Source organism: Syngnathoides biaculeatus, chromosome 23 (assembly GCF_019802595.1).
Source record: "Syngnathoides biaculeatus isolate LvHL_M chromosome 23, ASM1980259v1, whole genome shotgun sequence".
NCBI lineage: Eukaryota > Metazoa > Chordata > Actinopteri > Syngnathiformes > Syngnathidae > Syngnathoides > Syngnathoides biaculeatus.
Window position 1 is genome coordinate 1,673,605 of NC_084662.1, and position 12,877 is coordinate 1,686,481.

General features: G+C 42.1%; 1 protein-coding gene across 4 annotated transcripts in view; it reads left to right on the top strand.

Moving 5' to 3' along the window:
• The window catches only part of lama4 (laminin, alpha 4), a 124,860-nt gene that overhangs the window by 80,909 nt on the left and 31,074 nt on the right, over positions 1-12,877 (top strand). For all 4 annotated transcript variants that reach the window (XM_061811827.1, XM_061811823.1, XM_061811824.1 and 1 more), the window contains 8 exons: positions 809-948; positions 1,364-1,528; positions 4,070-4,215; positions 4,294-4,456; positions 4,548-4,681; positions 5,085-5,256; positions 5,582-5,713; positions 5,811-5,953. In XM_061811827.1, the coding sequence (XP_061667811.1) occupies positions 809-948; positions 1,364-1,528; positions 4,070-4,215; positions 4,294-4,456; positions 4,548-4,681; positions 5,085-5,256; positions 5,582-5,713; positions 5,811-5,953 (1,195 nt within the window). The remainder of the gene's footprint in view (positions 1-808; positions 949-1,363; positions 1,529-4,069; positions 4,216-4,293; positions 4,457-4,547; positions 4,682-5,084; positions 5,257-5,581; positions 5,714-5,810; positions 5,954-12,877) is intronic.

Below are 12,877 nucleotides of genomic sequence, written 5' to 3' on the forward strand. Positions count from 1 at the left end.
GAAAACATTTGAGAGCTGAAAGGAAATATACATACAAAAGTACACATGAATACCACTTAATTCCATTAGAGTGTCTTGGGAACCATGGTGAAGAAAGATGAATAATATTGCAAAAAAACAAACAAAAAACACACAAAAAATTCGAACTCTACCAATATTTGCTAGTGCGTGACAGCAGTAGCGTAATTTGGGGACAGTTGATTGTCCAAGGAAAATGAAACGCATCATGGGTAATGACTGACGTCTCTCCTAGCCAATGCGATGCCAGAAAGATGCTATCCCATTTGCCTGTGGGAGAGCAGCTCCATTGCGCCACACAAACCAAGATAAAGTTTATGTTCGGTAAAATTTGGGGGCTGCGAATCCAGCGCCGATCTTGTCCTTTCGTATCCTGAATTTTCCTTAGTAGCTACAGACAATATTTTTTCCGAGGAGCTATTTCGTAACCTGAATTTTTCATTACCAGAGACATTCGTAAGTCGAGGTACCATGGATAAGTAGCGGTTGGAAAAAAATATGTACAGGTCTATTGAACTGAGATGAAGTGCCTTACGTATTTTGTCTTTTCAGAACATTCCATGTCCTTCAGAAACTTTTTCTTTTTGTTTCATGTTTTATGTCATTGGGCATCCAATGTCGACCGTACCCTAATAAAGGATTGTCCAAGTCCCTGTTATTCACTGATAATTGATCTACTTGCCAAAACTATTTGCAATTTATGATAAGCAAATGTACATTATTTTGTAAATCAAAGTTGAATTTCCATCACTTTTTTCATGATCAGTATTTTGTTCAATGTTATTTTCAGTGGATCACCTTCATTTTCTTGTTCCTGAGCTCTTGGATAAGCTGAAGGTGGTTGAGCAGAAGAAGCCTGTGAATAACATAACCGTCAATGTCATGAGAATCAGAGAACTCATAGCCCAGGCTAGAAGTGTGGCAAAGAAGGTAAGCTCACACAGAATGCATCACATTAGCTTCAGCTACATCTCTAATATCACAAATGCCATTCCAGACAAAGTATACCATTATAGATTTTCCAAAGTGGTCTAATTGATTTGAATTCTGAATGTGAATTTAGTGACATCGATGACATTCTTAAATGTATTGTGGTCATGGTTTTGTATCATGGTCACACGAGAAATTAATAATATCAGTCACACTAACCTAAGCTAATTTTAAAAGACTACCTGGATCTATGGTATCCAGATATTGGCTACTGTTGAATCTACACAAAATAATAATATTTATACTGTTTTCATCCATAAAGTAATCATTTCCCAAGCATCACGAACACGAAACAGCACAAAAAGGCAACTAAACCGGATGTTAAAATTTAGCATTGCCATACTTTCTTCCCTAGGTTCAAGTGTCCATGAAGTTCAATGGTCAGTCTTCAGTGGAGATACATGCTGATACAAACCTAGAAGATCTTAAGGCAGTGACGTCCATCAGCCTATTTATGAGAGTTGACCCTGACAAGGATCCGATAGAAGATCGTTTCATTTTATATTTGGGAGACAGAAACGTAAGGATATTATGATACTATTGTGAATTGACCATCATGAACTTAGAAAGGGGGTATCTGCCAGAGATGCTTATTGCTATCATTAGTGACATTTAAAATTGTGTGTTATTGTGTGTTATTGTGGTTTGTGTATTGGGGTTTGCAGTATATTGGTGTATAGTACCAGTCGAAACTTTTGACACACTTTCAAACTTAATAGCCCAAGATTGTGTTTGTCGGGCATTCCCAAGGCGTTCATCATCTTTAAAGTTTAAGATCATCATTTTCCATACCGCTTATCCTCACATGGGTTGCAGGTGTGCGGAAGCTGTTCCCAGCAATATTTGGGCAAGAGACAGGGTACACCATGAACTGTGCGCCAGCAAATTGCAGGGCAGCTATTGAATATATTGTAAATTTAGAGTCTTAAGGTAAACTACCATACATGTTTTGGGGATGTAGGAGGAAACCGAATTAAATGGAGAAAATCCATGCAAGCACATGGAGAACATACAAACTCCACACATGCGTGGCTGGATTTGAACCTGATTTGTGTGGCACTATGACACGCTCGATCTCAACTTTTCTTTTTTTAGCTACAGTTGCCATGTTTGTTTTTGGGTTGAAATGATGACAAAAGGTCATCAAGGCAACACGGATGTGGCCACACCGCTACTGCCATATTCTGGTGAAATGTAAAATACTCTGTGTACCCTGAGAAAACCCACACAGCCATAGGGAGATCATGCAAACTCCACGCAGATGGGGCCAGGATTTGAACGCCAGTCTTCAAAACTGTCAGGCAGATGTGCAAACCAATCGTCCAGTGTGGTGCCTTTTAGCTAACTCTTCTGTTAAAAAAAAACCCTACCCCCATTTATCGTCCCATCTACTGTACATGGTAGAATAATTTAAACCCTGCCCCTAAAGTTTTAGCCTTATTGCCTTTCCACCTGGTCTCCTGGACACACAGTATATTGACCTTTCCCCTTATCACCATGTAAACCAACTTCCAAGATTTTCCTGTCAAAGTCCCAACATTCAAAGTTCCCACATTAAATTCTACACTGTGCTTTTCTTGTCTAGTTCTGCTTAAGAACATGTTTTCCACCTCTCCTTAATCTTACACCTACACTAGGTGAATTTCCACCAACTCCCTGCGGGTTAAAGGTCCTAGGGGCGGTTGTTGTTAACCCGGGCTCCGGTATGGGATTCTTTAGATTAACGCCCATATTTGTTTAGCAAAGTTTTAAGCCAAAGGCCTTTCCTGATGTAAACCTCTGCATTTACCCGTGCTCCGGACCAGCTTACAGTTTGCAGTGTCTAGTTCCCCCCATATTGCTGCATTGAAGCTGTGGCTGATTATATTAACAAAATCCATTTTCTTAGCTGCTTATCATCACAAGGGTCGCGGAAGTGGTGAAACCAATCCCAGCTATAGACAGGCAGGAGGCAGCATCCACCCTGAACTCGTTTCCAGCCAATCACAGGGCATATAAACACATACAACAGTTCCACTCACAATTACACATAGGGGCAATTTAAAGTGTCCAATTAATGTTGTATGTTTTTGGGACGTGGGAGAACATGCAAACTCCATACAGGTGGGTCCGGGATCGAACCCGAGACCTCAGAACTGTGAGACCAACACTTTCCAGCTGATCCACCATTCCACCTTAACAAAATATTTGATATTGTCATGATCCTGCCTTCCAGCCCTGGCTGGGCATGGCCCAGCACACCGGCGCTGATTAGGAGGCGCCTCATCCTGGCTGATTAACCACAGTATTTATAGGGCCCAGGGGACGACTGGTCTTCACCAGATTGTTGCCTCGCATGCCTTATACCCGCACTTCCGCATTCCTGACGCCAACCTCCCGTGTACCAACCAACGCCTGTCTCCCGTTCTACCCCGTAAGCCTGCCGTTGCTGATCCTATTGCTTGTTTGGACTGACTCCCTGGTACCTGACGCTGGAATGAATAAAGGCTTATTCCTCACTGCTTGCCTGTCATCTGAGTCGTGCATTTGGGTCCGCCTTCGAGTCTCGTTCCTGACAGATCTATTCTTATATTGCAAAACAAAATAAATTCCACATCATAATAGTGTACAGTTTGAACTGAAATATTCTAATACGTAAAATCATTTTCCCCGTAATCTATTTTTGCACCAGCACAGTGGCGTGACTGGTTAAAGAGCGAACAACATAATTCTAAGTACTGGGGATCAAGTCTGGGCCTCACCTGTGGAGGGTTTGCAAATTCCCCCATTACAGTTTCCTCTTACATCCCAAAAACATTGATTAATTGGGGTCTCCAAATTACCCTTAAGTTTGATTCTGAGTGCGAGTGGTTGTTTGTCTCTATGTGCTCTGCGATTGGCTGGCAACCAGTTCAGGGTAGACCCCGCCTCTTGTCTGAAGATAGGTTGGATAGACTCCAGCACTTTCACGACCCTTGTGAGGATCAGCGACTTAGAAAATAGATGGATTTTTTTTTTTACCATGACTAATTATATTTAGTATAATTAATAAATCTTTCCTTGCTTACTACTGTACCCATAGGGTAGGAAAGACTACATGGGACTTGCCATCAAGAATGACAACTTGGTGTACATGTATAATCTAGGTGGTGAATATGTTGAAATCCCGCTGAGTTCAAAACCTGTCAGTCAATGGCCTGCTGTCTTCAACTACATAAAAGTAGAAAGGTAATATCATGAGTGTTTCACTCCTGTCATACGTATTTCATTCAAAGTGAAGTCATTACATGTTTTCTTTCTTGCTAGGTTGGGTAGACATGGAAAAATCTATCTTATCATACCAAGCCAGAGATCTACAGATGAACAGAAGTTCATTCAGAAAGGCGAATCTCCAGGAACCGATTCACTTTTTGACATTGACCCGAAAGACATGGTGTTCTTTGTTGGGGGTGTTCCACCAGATGCCAGTGTATTTTAATCTTATATATGAACAAATTATTCCCAATTTAATAATTTCCATTTTTACCTGAATTTTGCTGTGTTCAATTGTTTCAATTCAGCTTCCACCACCTTTGGCTCTTGCTCCATTTGTGGGCTGCATTGAGTTGGCTTCGCTGAACAATGATGTGATCAGTCTATATAATTTCAAAAACACTCACAAAATGGATGTGGTTGCATCAACACCATGTTCCAGGTATTTTTCCACTCTAAACATTCTTAAGGATTGTTTGACTTTTGCTTTGGAGATCACCACTATGAAGTACAGTATCTTAGTGTTTATGAAAACATCAACTTTTCCTTTTTAAAGACTTGATTATCATTAGGGTATCAAATAGCCTTATACATTACAAACAACAAATGATCATTTGAAATTTAATGTTATTAAATTACCAAAATTACTGTACCAACTAGACACTTGCAGGACATCATAGAAAGTGTAATCAAATTAGTAATAAATTTTCATAAATGCAAAACAAATAAGGATAGACATCAGGTTTTCTGTGCTGATAGATATTCAGTATTTTGTTAACATTGTCTAATGTGAGACCTGAATATATTCTATACTGATCTAATGTTGTTTCTCCTTGTAATTTCAGGTACAAGCTGGCTTTTTCACAGAGTCGTATTGCTAGCTATTTGTTTGATGGAAAGGGCTATGCACTGATCAATAAAATAGAGAGGAGGGGAAAATTTGGTTATGTCACAAGATTTGATATTTCAGTGCGAACAGTTGCAAACGATGGCGTCCTTTTCATCATGGTCAATGCTGTAAGTAAAACTACAATAACTAAGACAAGGGGCACTCTTTCACTCCAGCACAAAAGTTAACTGTGAAAAAAATAGATGTTTACTGTTATGTTTTTTTTTATATTTTATTAGTTGTACAGTGTATCTTTGTGAGCTTGACTATTTAAAAATCAAGTCTTAACTTAGCCTGTGACTATTTGTATAGAAAAAGAGATGGATACATACATTAAATTACTAAATTAACTCACCCTTATGAAAATGTTACAAGCTGTGCAGTCGACAGTACTACCTACACACACTAGATAGATGCGTATCTTATATATTTTCATTCTTCTATTTTTCCCAGGATAATTTTTTTCTTTTAGACATAAAAAATGGATTTTTGCGTCTAATGTATGACTTTGGCTTCAATGATGGGCCTAAACTTTTGGAGGATAACATACCAAAATTAAAAATAAATGATGCAAGATATCATGAGGTAAGTTTTCTTTTATTTTTATAAGTTTAATAACATGTCCTGTATATATTTTTTTTATTCAAAACTATTTCCTGCTTGTGATTTGGTCATTAAACAGATATCAGTAATCTACCATCAGTCAAAGAAGGTCATCCTTCTGGTAGACAAGAGCCATGTTAAATCTATGGAGAATCCCAAAACTACTCTGCCTTTCTCAGATATCTACATAGGGGGGGCTCCCTCACACATTCTCCAATCTAGGTGAGTTGTCCAAATGGATTTTTGAATTTGATAAGCGTGAACTTCACAGAATATTTCTCATACAGTGAAAATATACAAACTAGAGTGGCAAATAAATTCTCCCAAAATTGAGAAAATGCTTACCACGAGATCTCTGGCTCTATATTGTTTTTCTTTATGGGAATGATTGATCTGTTAGAGCCAGGTGGGGCTCGAAGGTGCCTGTTGGCTGGGTCTGCATCAATGCAGCCTTGCTGAACACAGCCCGAATTGGTAACGTGGGTCTACCTTCCCATGGGCTCATCACCCGTGGGAGGGGCCACAGGGGTCATCTGCAGTGTGAGCTCGGTGGTAGCCCAAGTGAGCGAGGGACCTTGGTGGTCTGATCCCTGGCCACAGAAGCTGGGTCTAAGGATGTGGAATGTCACCTCTTTGGCAGTGAAGGAGCCTGAGCCGGTGTGTGAAATGGAGAAGTTTGCTTCCACACGCAGCTTGGGGTCTGGTACCAGTCCTCACAATAGGGGGTGTTCTCTCTTCCACTTTGGAGTGAGATGCGCTGAGGAGTTGTGGGTATACTTATCGCCCCCTGGCTTACCACCTGTACGCTGGGGTTCACCCCAGTGGAGGAGAGGACAGCCACCTTCCGCCTTCGGGAATGAGAGACAGGTCATGACTGTCATTTGGGCTAATGCACAAAAAAGCTGTTCAGACAAAGCACCTTTTTTGGAGTGTTTGTATGGGTTGCTGGAGAGTGGTCCTGATCAGAACTCCAACATTCTGTTGGGGACTTGCAATGCAGAGACCTGAAAGGTGTGATTGGGAAAAACACCCCCTAACAAACCCTATGTTCAAGCATCAGGATTAGGGTGTTCATATGTCTGTTTGTGTGGCACTATGACACGCTCGGTCGCAGTTCATGATTAACTTTACGGTCATGTCATTGGACTTGTGGCTGCATGTCTTGCACACTCTGATGAAGAGAGGAGCAAAACTGTCAACTGATCATCACCTGGTGGTGTGTTGGTTCCAATGGTGGGGAAGCTGTCAGTCCGACCTGGCAGGCCCAAATATATTGTGAGTGTCTGCTGAGTGAGGGAAGAATGGAGCGTGAGATTGACAGGTGCAGCATCTTCCCTGATGTGGATTTTGTAGAGGTCCATTGTGATGAAGAAGGAGCTAAGCCAAAAGGCAACACTCTCGATTTACCATTGTCTACCCATCTACATGTCTGCCCTTCACCTATGGTCACAAGTTATGAGTTGTGACCAAAAAAATAAGATTCCATCCATCCATTTTGGGACCCACTCATCCTTACGAGTGTCGTGGAAGTGCTGGAGCCAACCCCAGCTGTCATCGGGCAGGAAGCAGTATACTGGTTGCCAGTCAATCGCAGGGCGCATTCAGACAGAGATCAGTGGCACTCACAGTCACACCTAGGGGCAATTCTTCAATAATGCATGTTTTTGGGATGTGGGAGGAAACCAGAGTGAAGAGAAACCATGCAGGCACGAGGTGAACATGCAAACGCCAAACAGGCGCGGCCAGGATTGAACCCCGGTCCTCAGAACTGTGAGGCCAACGCTCTACAGCTGCCACACTGTGCTACCTAGAATAAGATTCCAAGCACCCTGAATGAGTTTCCTCCGCAGGGTGTCCAGGCTCTCACTTAGATCTTGGTTCAGAGTAGAGCCGATGCTCCTCCATATTAAGAGGAGCCAGATGTGGTTCTCGGGCATGTGATTAGGGAGCCTTCTGGAGGAGTCCGTGGTAAGGTGGTCCAGGCATATCCCACTAAAAGGAGACCATGGGGATGACCCAGGACACACTGCAGTGACTATACCTCCTGTCTGGCCTAGGAACGCCTCAGCATCCCCCCAAAAGTGCTGGATTAAGTGGCTGGGGAGAGGAAAGTTTAGGCTTCCATGATTAAGGTACTGTGAACGTAACCCGACCACAGATAATCAGGTGAAAATGGATGGATGAATGGAAAAGCACCATTCACATGGTAACAGTCATTGTTTTAGGACCCTGAAGAAATATATTTGAAATGCTATGATGAAAAAACACACATAGTGACCAATCTATTAAGTGATAGAACAGAAGCATAAGAAGTCTTCTTTATTTGTCTGCATGACTGTACAATACAATTGTGTCTCCTGGTGCCACAGACTCATGGGTGAAACACGAGAGCATGAGGTACATTTATTTAATTATTTTTATCACCCTGTGTTTTATGAAGTTCAAGATTATAGAGTGCGGTTTTTCCTTCCTATTTTTCCTTAAAAAATATTTGGAGGTTGACAGAGAGGCAGGAACGGATTAATGGCATGTCCATTCATCACAATGGGGAAAGATGAATTGAGATATGAGTGTTTAGAGTTACAAGTGGATTTGGCTGGCAACCAGTTCAAGGTGTACCCTGCCTCCTGCCCGTTGAAAGCTGGGATAGGCTCCAACATTCCCGCGGCCCTCATGAGGATAAGCGGCTAAGAAAATGTATGTTGACATTCCAAGTGTGATCCAGGAACAAATTAAATTCGCATCTCAATGCACCACTGTACTTTTTGGGTTAAAAAAAAATATATGAAAGAAAAATACCAAAAATCCCACCAAATTATGGGTGATTTAACAACATTTTGGCTATAACAGAGCCTATTGACACCACTGGTTTGGCCAACACTCAAAAATCTTAACAAAATCTAGTGGATGCGCCATATCTGTGGCAAAATTATCAGCTCCATTCTCTAATTCTTCTATTTTGGTATAGTTACCGCACTTTAATGTTTAAAATCATCATTCATCCATCAATCCCTTTGCTGTACCTCTTATCTTCACCGGTTATCCTCCCTCGTCAGGTGTGCTGGAGCCTATCTTAGCTGACTCTAGACCATAGGCAGGGTACACCCTCAACTGGTCACAAGCCAATCGCAGGACACACACATACAGGACACATACATACAAACACACGTACGGACAATTTGGAGTTGCCAATTAACTTACTATGCATGTTTTGTAATGTGGGAGAAGAACAGAGTACCCAGAGAAAGGTAATTCGGGCAAAGGGATAACATGCAAACTCCACAAAGCTGAGGCCATATTTGGACACTGGTCTTGTGAACTGTGAAGCAGATGTGCAACCAGTCTGCACTGTGCCAAAATCCATCTGTGAAGCAGATGTGCAACCGGTCTGCACTGTGCCAAATTCTATCCATCCATCCGCCCATTTTTCTCCACTTATCCGAAGTCTGGTTGCAGGGGCAGTAACTTTAGCAGGGAAGCCCTGACTTCCCTCTCCACAGCAACTTCCTTCTGGTCTTCTTCAAGGGGATCCTGAAGCATTCCCAATCAAGCCGAGAGGCATAGTCTCTCCAGCGTCCAAGAATCCCTGGAGTCTGCTCCCGGTGGGACATTCAGTGGGAGGTGTCTAGGAGCCAGCAAAATCAGATGCCCCAGTCACATCATCTAGCTCCTCTCAATGCGGAGGAGCAGCAACACTACACTGATGACAAAGATTTTCAGTCTATCTCAAACAACCGCTGTGGAGGAAACTAATTCCGCCCGCTTATAACTGGGATCTTCCGGTCATAACCCACAGCTCATGACCATAAGTAAGGGTAGGATTGTAGATTGACCAGTAAACAGAAAGCTTTGCCTTTTGGCTTAGCTGCCTGTTGATCTCTGGTTCCATTCTTCCCCCCACCCATGAACAAGACCCGAATACATTGGAAGGGGGACCACAATATCTTCAAAACAGTCGAGAAGGCCTTCTCCATGGCCTCATCGAACTCCTCCTACGCCCGGGTTTTTGCCTCAGTAATCACCAAAGCTGTATTCCGCTTGGCAAGCCAGTACCAACCAGCTCCCTCAAGAGTACCACAGGCCAAAAAAGTCCAAGAGGACTCTTTCTTCAGCTGGACGGCATCCCTTACCGTGGGTGTCAACCAACGGGTTCGGGATTGCCCCAGCGACAGGCATCGACTACCTTATGGCAACAGCTCTGTAGTCAGCAGGTACACACCTTTGACCCCCACCTCCAGGCCTTGCTCAGGAGTGGGGCCTCGGTGACCCACATAAGGACAAGGGAAACCTAGACCCATTATTTTTACTCATCATAAGGCTTCAAAGGAGCAGTTCTTTGTCTGGTCACCTCGGAAATATTTGACATAGGTGACCCTACAAGGGGTGTGAAGCCCCCAGACAACTGAACTCCGAGGACCACAGGGACACACAAACCCCTCCACCACGATAAGATGATTACTTAAAGATCTGCTCAATCAACAAATAACTTAAAGGTCAGAGAACAAAGACGTTAAAATCTTCTTGATAATTCTGGAACCCCTTTACAAACCACCTCTACCATATCAAAGTGGTTATAGTTAAATTGATGAATATGACTCAGAATGTGGCTTCTGCTTTTTGCATCTAGCGCCTTCTAGTCTTCCGCTCTATCAGGTGCTGTAATGTAACACTAGTCAAACAGCTTGTTCATTTGGCGTTGTGTGCTATTGTTCCATGCTGTTGTTCCCATACTTGTATATTTGTTGTCACATGATTTATCAATGTTACGATGGTTTATTATATGGAATGTGGTTGTAGAAATGATTCTGGCTTTTCAAATGAAAAAGGAAAATGTAAGAAGTTGATCGGGAAAGAACCCTCACCCTAACAAGGAAAGAAAGCGTGGTCAGCTATTGGTGTCAAGCAAGTATTCCAAACTCTTTGCTGATCACTTTGAATGGGCATATTTTGAAAAAGACTTAGCAGAAAGCATTGGATATAGAGATAGAGGCTGAAATCAGCTGCAGTGCCAAATATATATATATATTTTTTTGCGGCCATCAGAACCTTAACCGCTAGCAAGAGAAATAAATCTTATAGCCCCCACAGTGTTGTTGGGAAGCAGCACAGACAAGAGGTGATGATTTCCTTGTACATACCCTCAACTCCATCCATCCATCCATCCTGCCATCCATTTTCTTTGCCACTTATCCTCTCACAAGGGTCGTGGGAGTGCTGGAGCCTATCCCAACTACCAACAGGCAGGAGACAAGGTACACCCTGAACAGGTTGCCACCCAATTGTAGGGCCGAAAGAGACAGACAACAGTCGCACTCACAATCACACCTAGGGGGAATTTAGAGTCTCCAATTAATGCATGTTTTTGGGATGTGGGAGGAAACCGGAGTGCCCGGAGAAAACCCATGCAGGCACAGGGAGAACATGCAAACACCACACAGGTGGGGCCAGGTTTGAACCCCAGTCCTCAGAAATGTTAGGCCAATGCTTTACAACTGCGCCACCGTGCTGCCTCTTAAAACTCTGTTACAGTTGTTATGCACCAGACTGTAGGAAAAAAGACCCATGCAGTACTTTTCAGAACTGTTGTCTGTATTTATGACTATGTGACAAATCAACAGACACTGCAACGGAATGCAATGCAAGTCAAAACTAGCACACATTCAAGCAGTTTTTTCCCTTTGGCAATTAAGGTATTAAATTCTTGATCAGCAAACCTACTGTTTTCTGCCTTGTTGGGCCACACCCTCATAACCAGCTGGTCCAATCAGTATTCGTAGAATTCGTCATTTCAACTGCTCCCTTTGCACAATTGGTATTGCACTGGTCTATAACGGGAATTGTGAATGGGTAAGGGCACTCTGCACAAGATTAACATAATGTGGAGCATTGATGCACTCTTAACTGTTCTAAATGAAGTCTCTTCCTCTTCCTCCTCCTATTCCAGCCTTTTTCTCGCCATTGTTTATAGGGTGTAGCGTCATGATGAATTTTTCACTTCCAGTAGCCATTTTGATGGATTGAGAAACTACACCCCAGTGTCTTGTGCTTCGGGTATGTTTGTGGAGTGCTCATTATAAAAACCCAATTTTTAGCTAAACTATAGTTGACAATTTCATGGAAGCAACATGTATGTATGTAACAAACAATGCAAATATGAATTTTAGCACACCCCATAACATCTCTATCCTCTGACCTTTAAACAGAAACTGTCCCACCAAAATCAAGAATTAATCAGACAAAATATCTAAAAAGCTGCTTCAAAATGGCATGACCCAACAAAACAGCGTAGAAATACAATAAAATAATTGGCATCTATCAGTCTGGAAAGGAAAACACAAGCCATTTTGAAAGCTTTTAGATTCCAATGAACAATCAGGAGAGCAATTATCTTCACATGGAGAAAACATGGAACAGCGCTGAAGTGGTTGGCATACAAAGATTCCCTGAAGAGAATAGGAATGACTCATTCAAGAGGTCAAAAAGGGACTTGAAAACAACTTCTAAAGAATTGCCTGGTCCTCCTTCCATCTTGTCATTGTTCCTGATAAAATAATAATAATAATAAAAAAGAAGCGATTGGGCAAAAATGGCATCCATGACAGAGTTTCAGGGTGGAAAATACTGCTGATCAAAAATAACATGAAGGCTAATTTTTCTGTTGGAAAAAAATCATTACAATTATTCCCAAAACATTTGAGGGAATCCGATATGGATGGACGAGATGAAACTTGAGCTTTTTGGAAGGTGTGTGGCGTAGCATTTCAGGAAAAAAATGAACACAATTGCAGCAGATGAATATGATAATGGTAGTGTGATGGTCTTGGGCTGATTTACTCCTTCAGAACCTGGAAAAATATGCTGTGAATAATGGAACTATGACTTTTGCTCTTAGCAGAAAATTCTCAAGGAGAATGTTCAGCCATCAGTTCGGGATCTTAAGATGAAACTCACTTGGAGTCTGCAGTAGGGCAACAATCTAAAAACACACCAACAAGTCAAAATGAATGTTTTGGAGTGGCCTCGTCAAAGTCCAGACTTGAACCCAATTGAAATCCAGAGGCATAACTCTACAGGGATGTGAAATACTCAATGGCAGTTATAGAAAACACTTGATTTTAGTCACGAACCTCCGGTACTGCGGTGGAC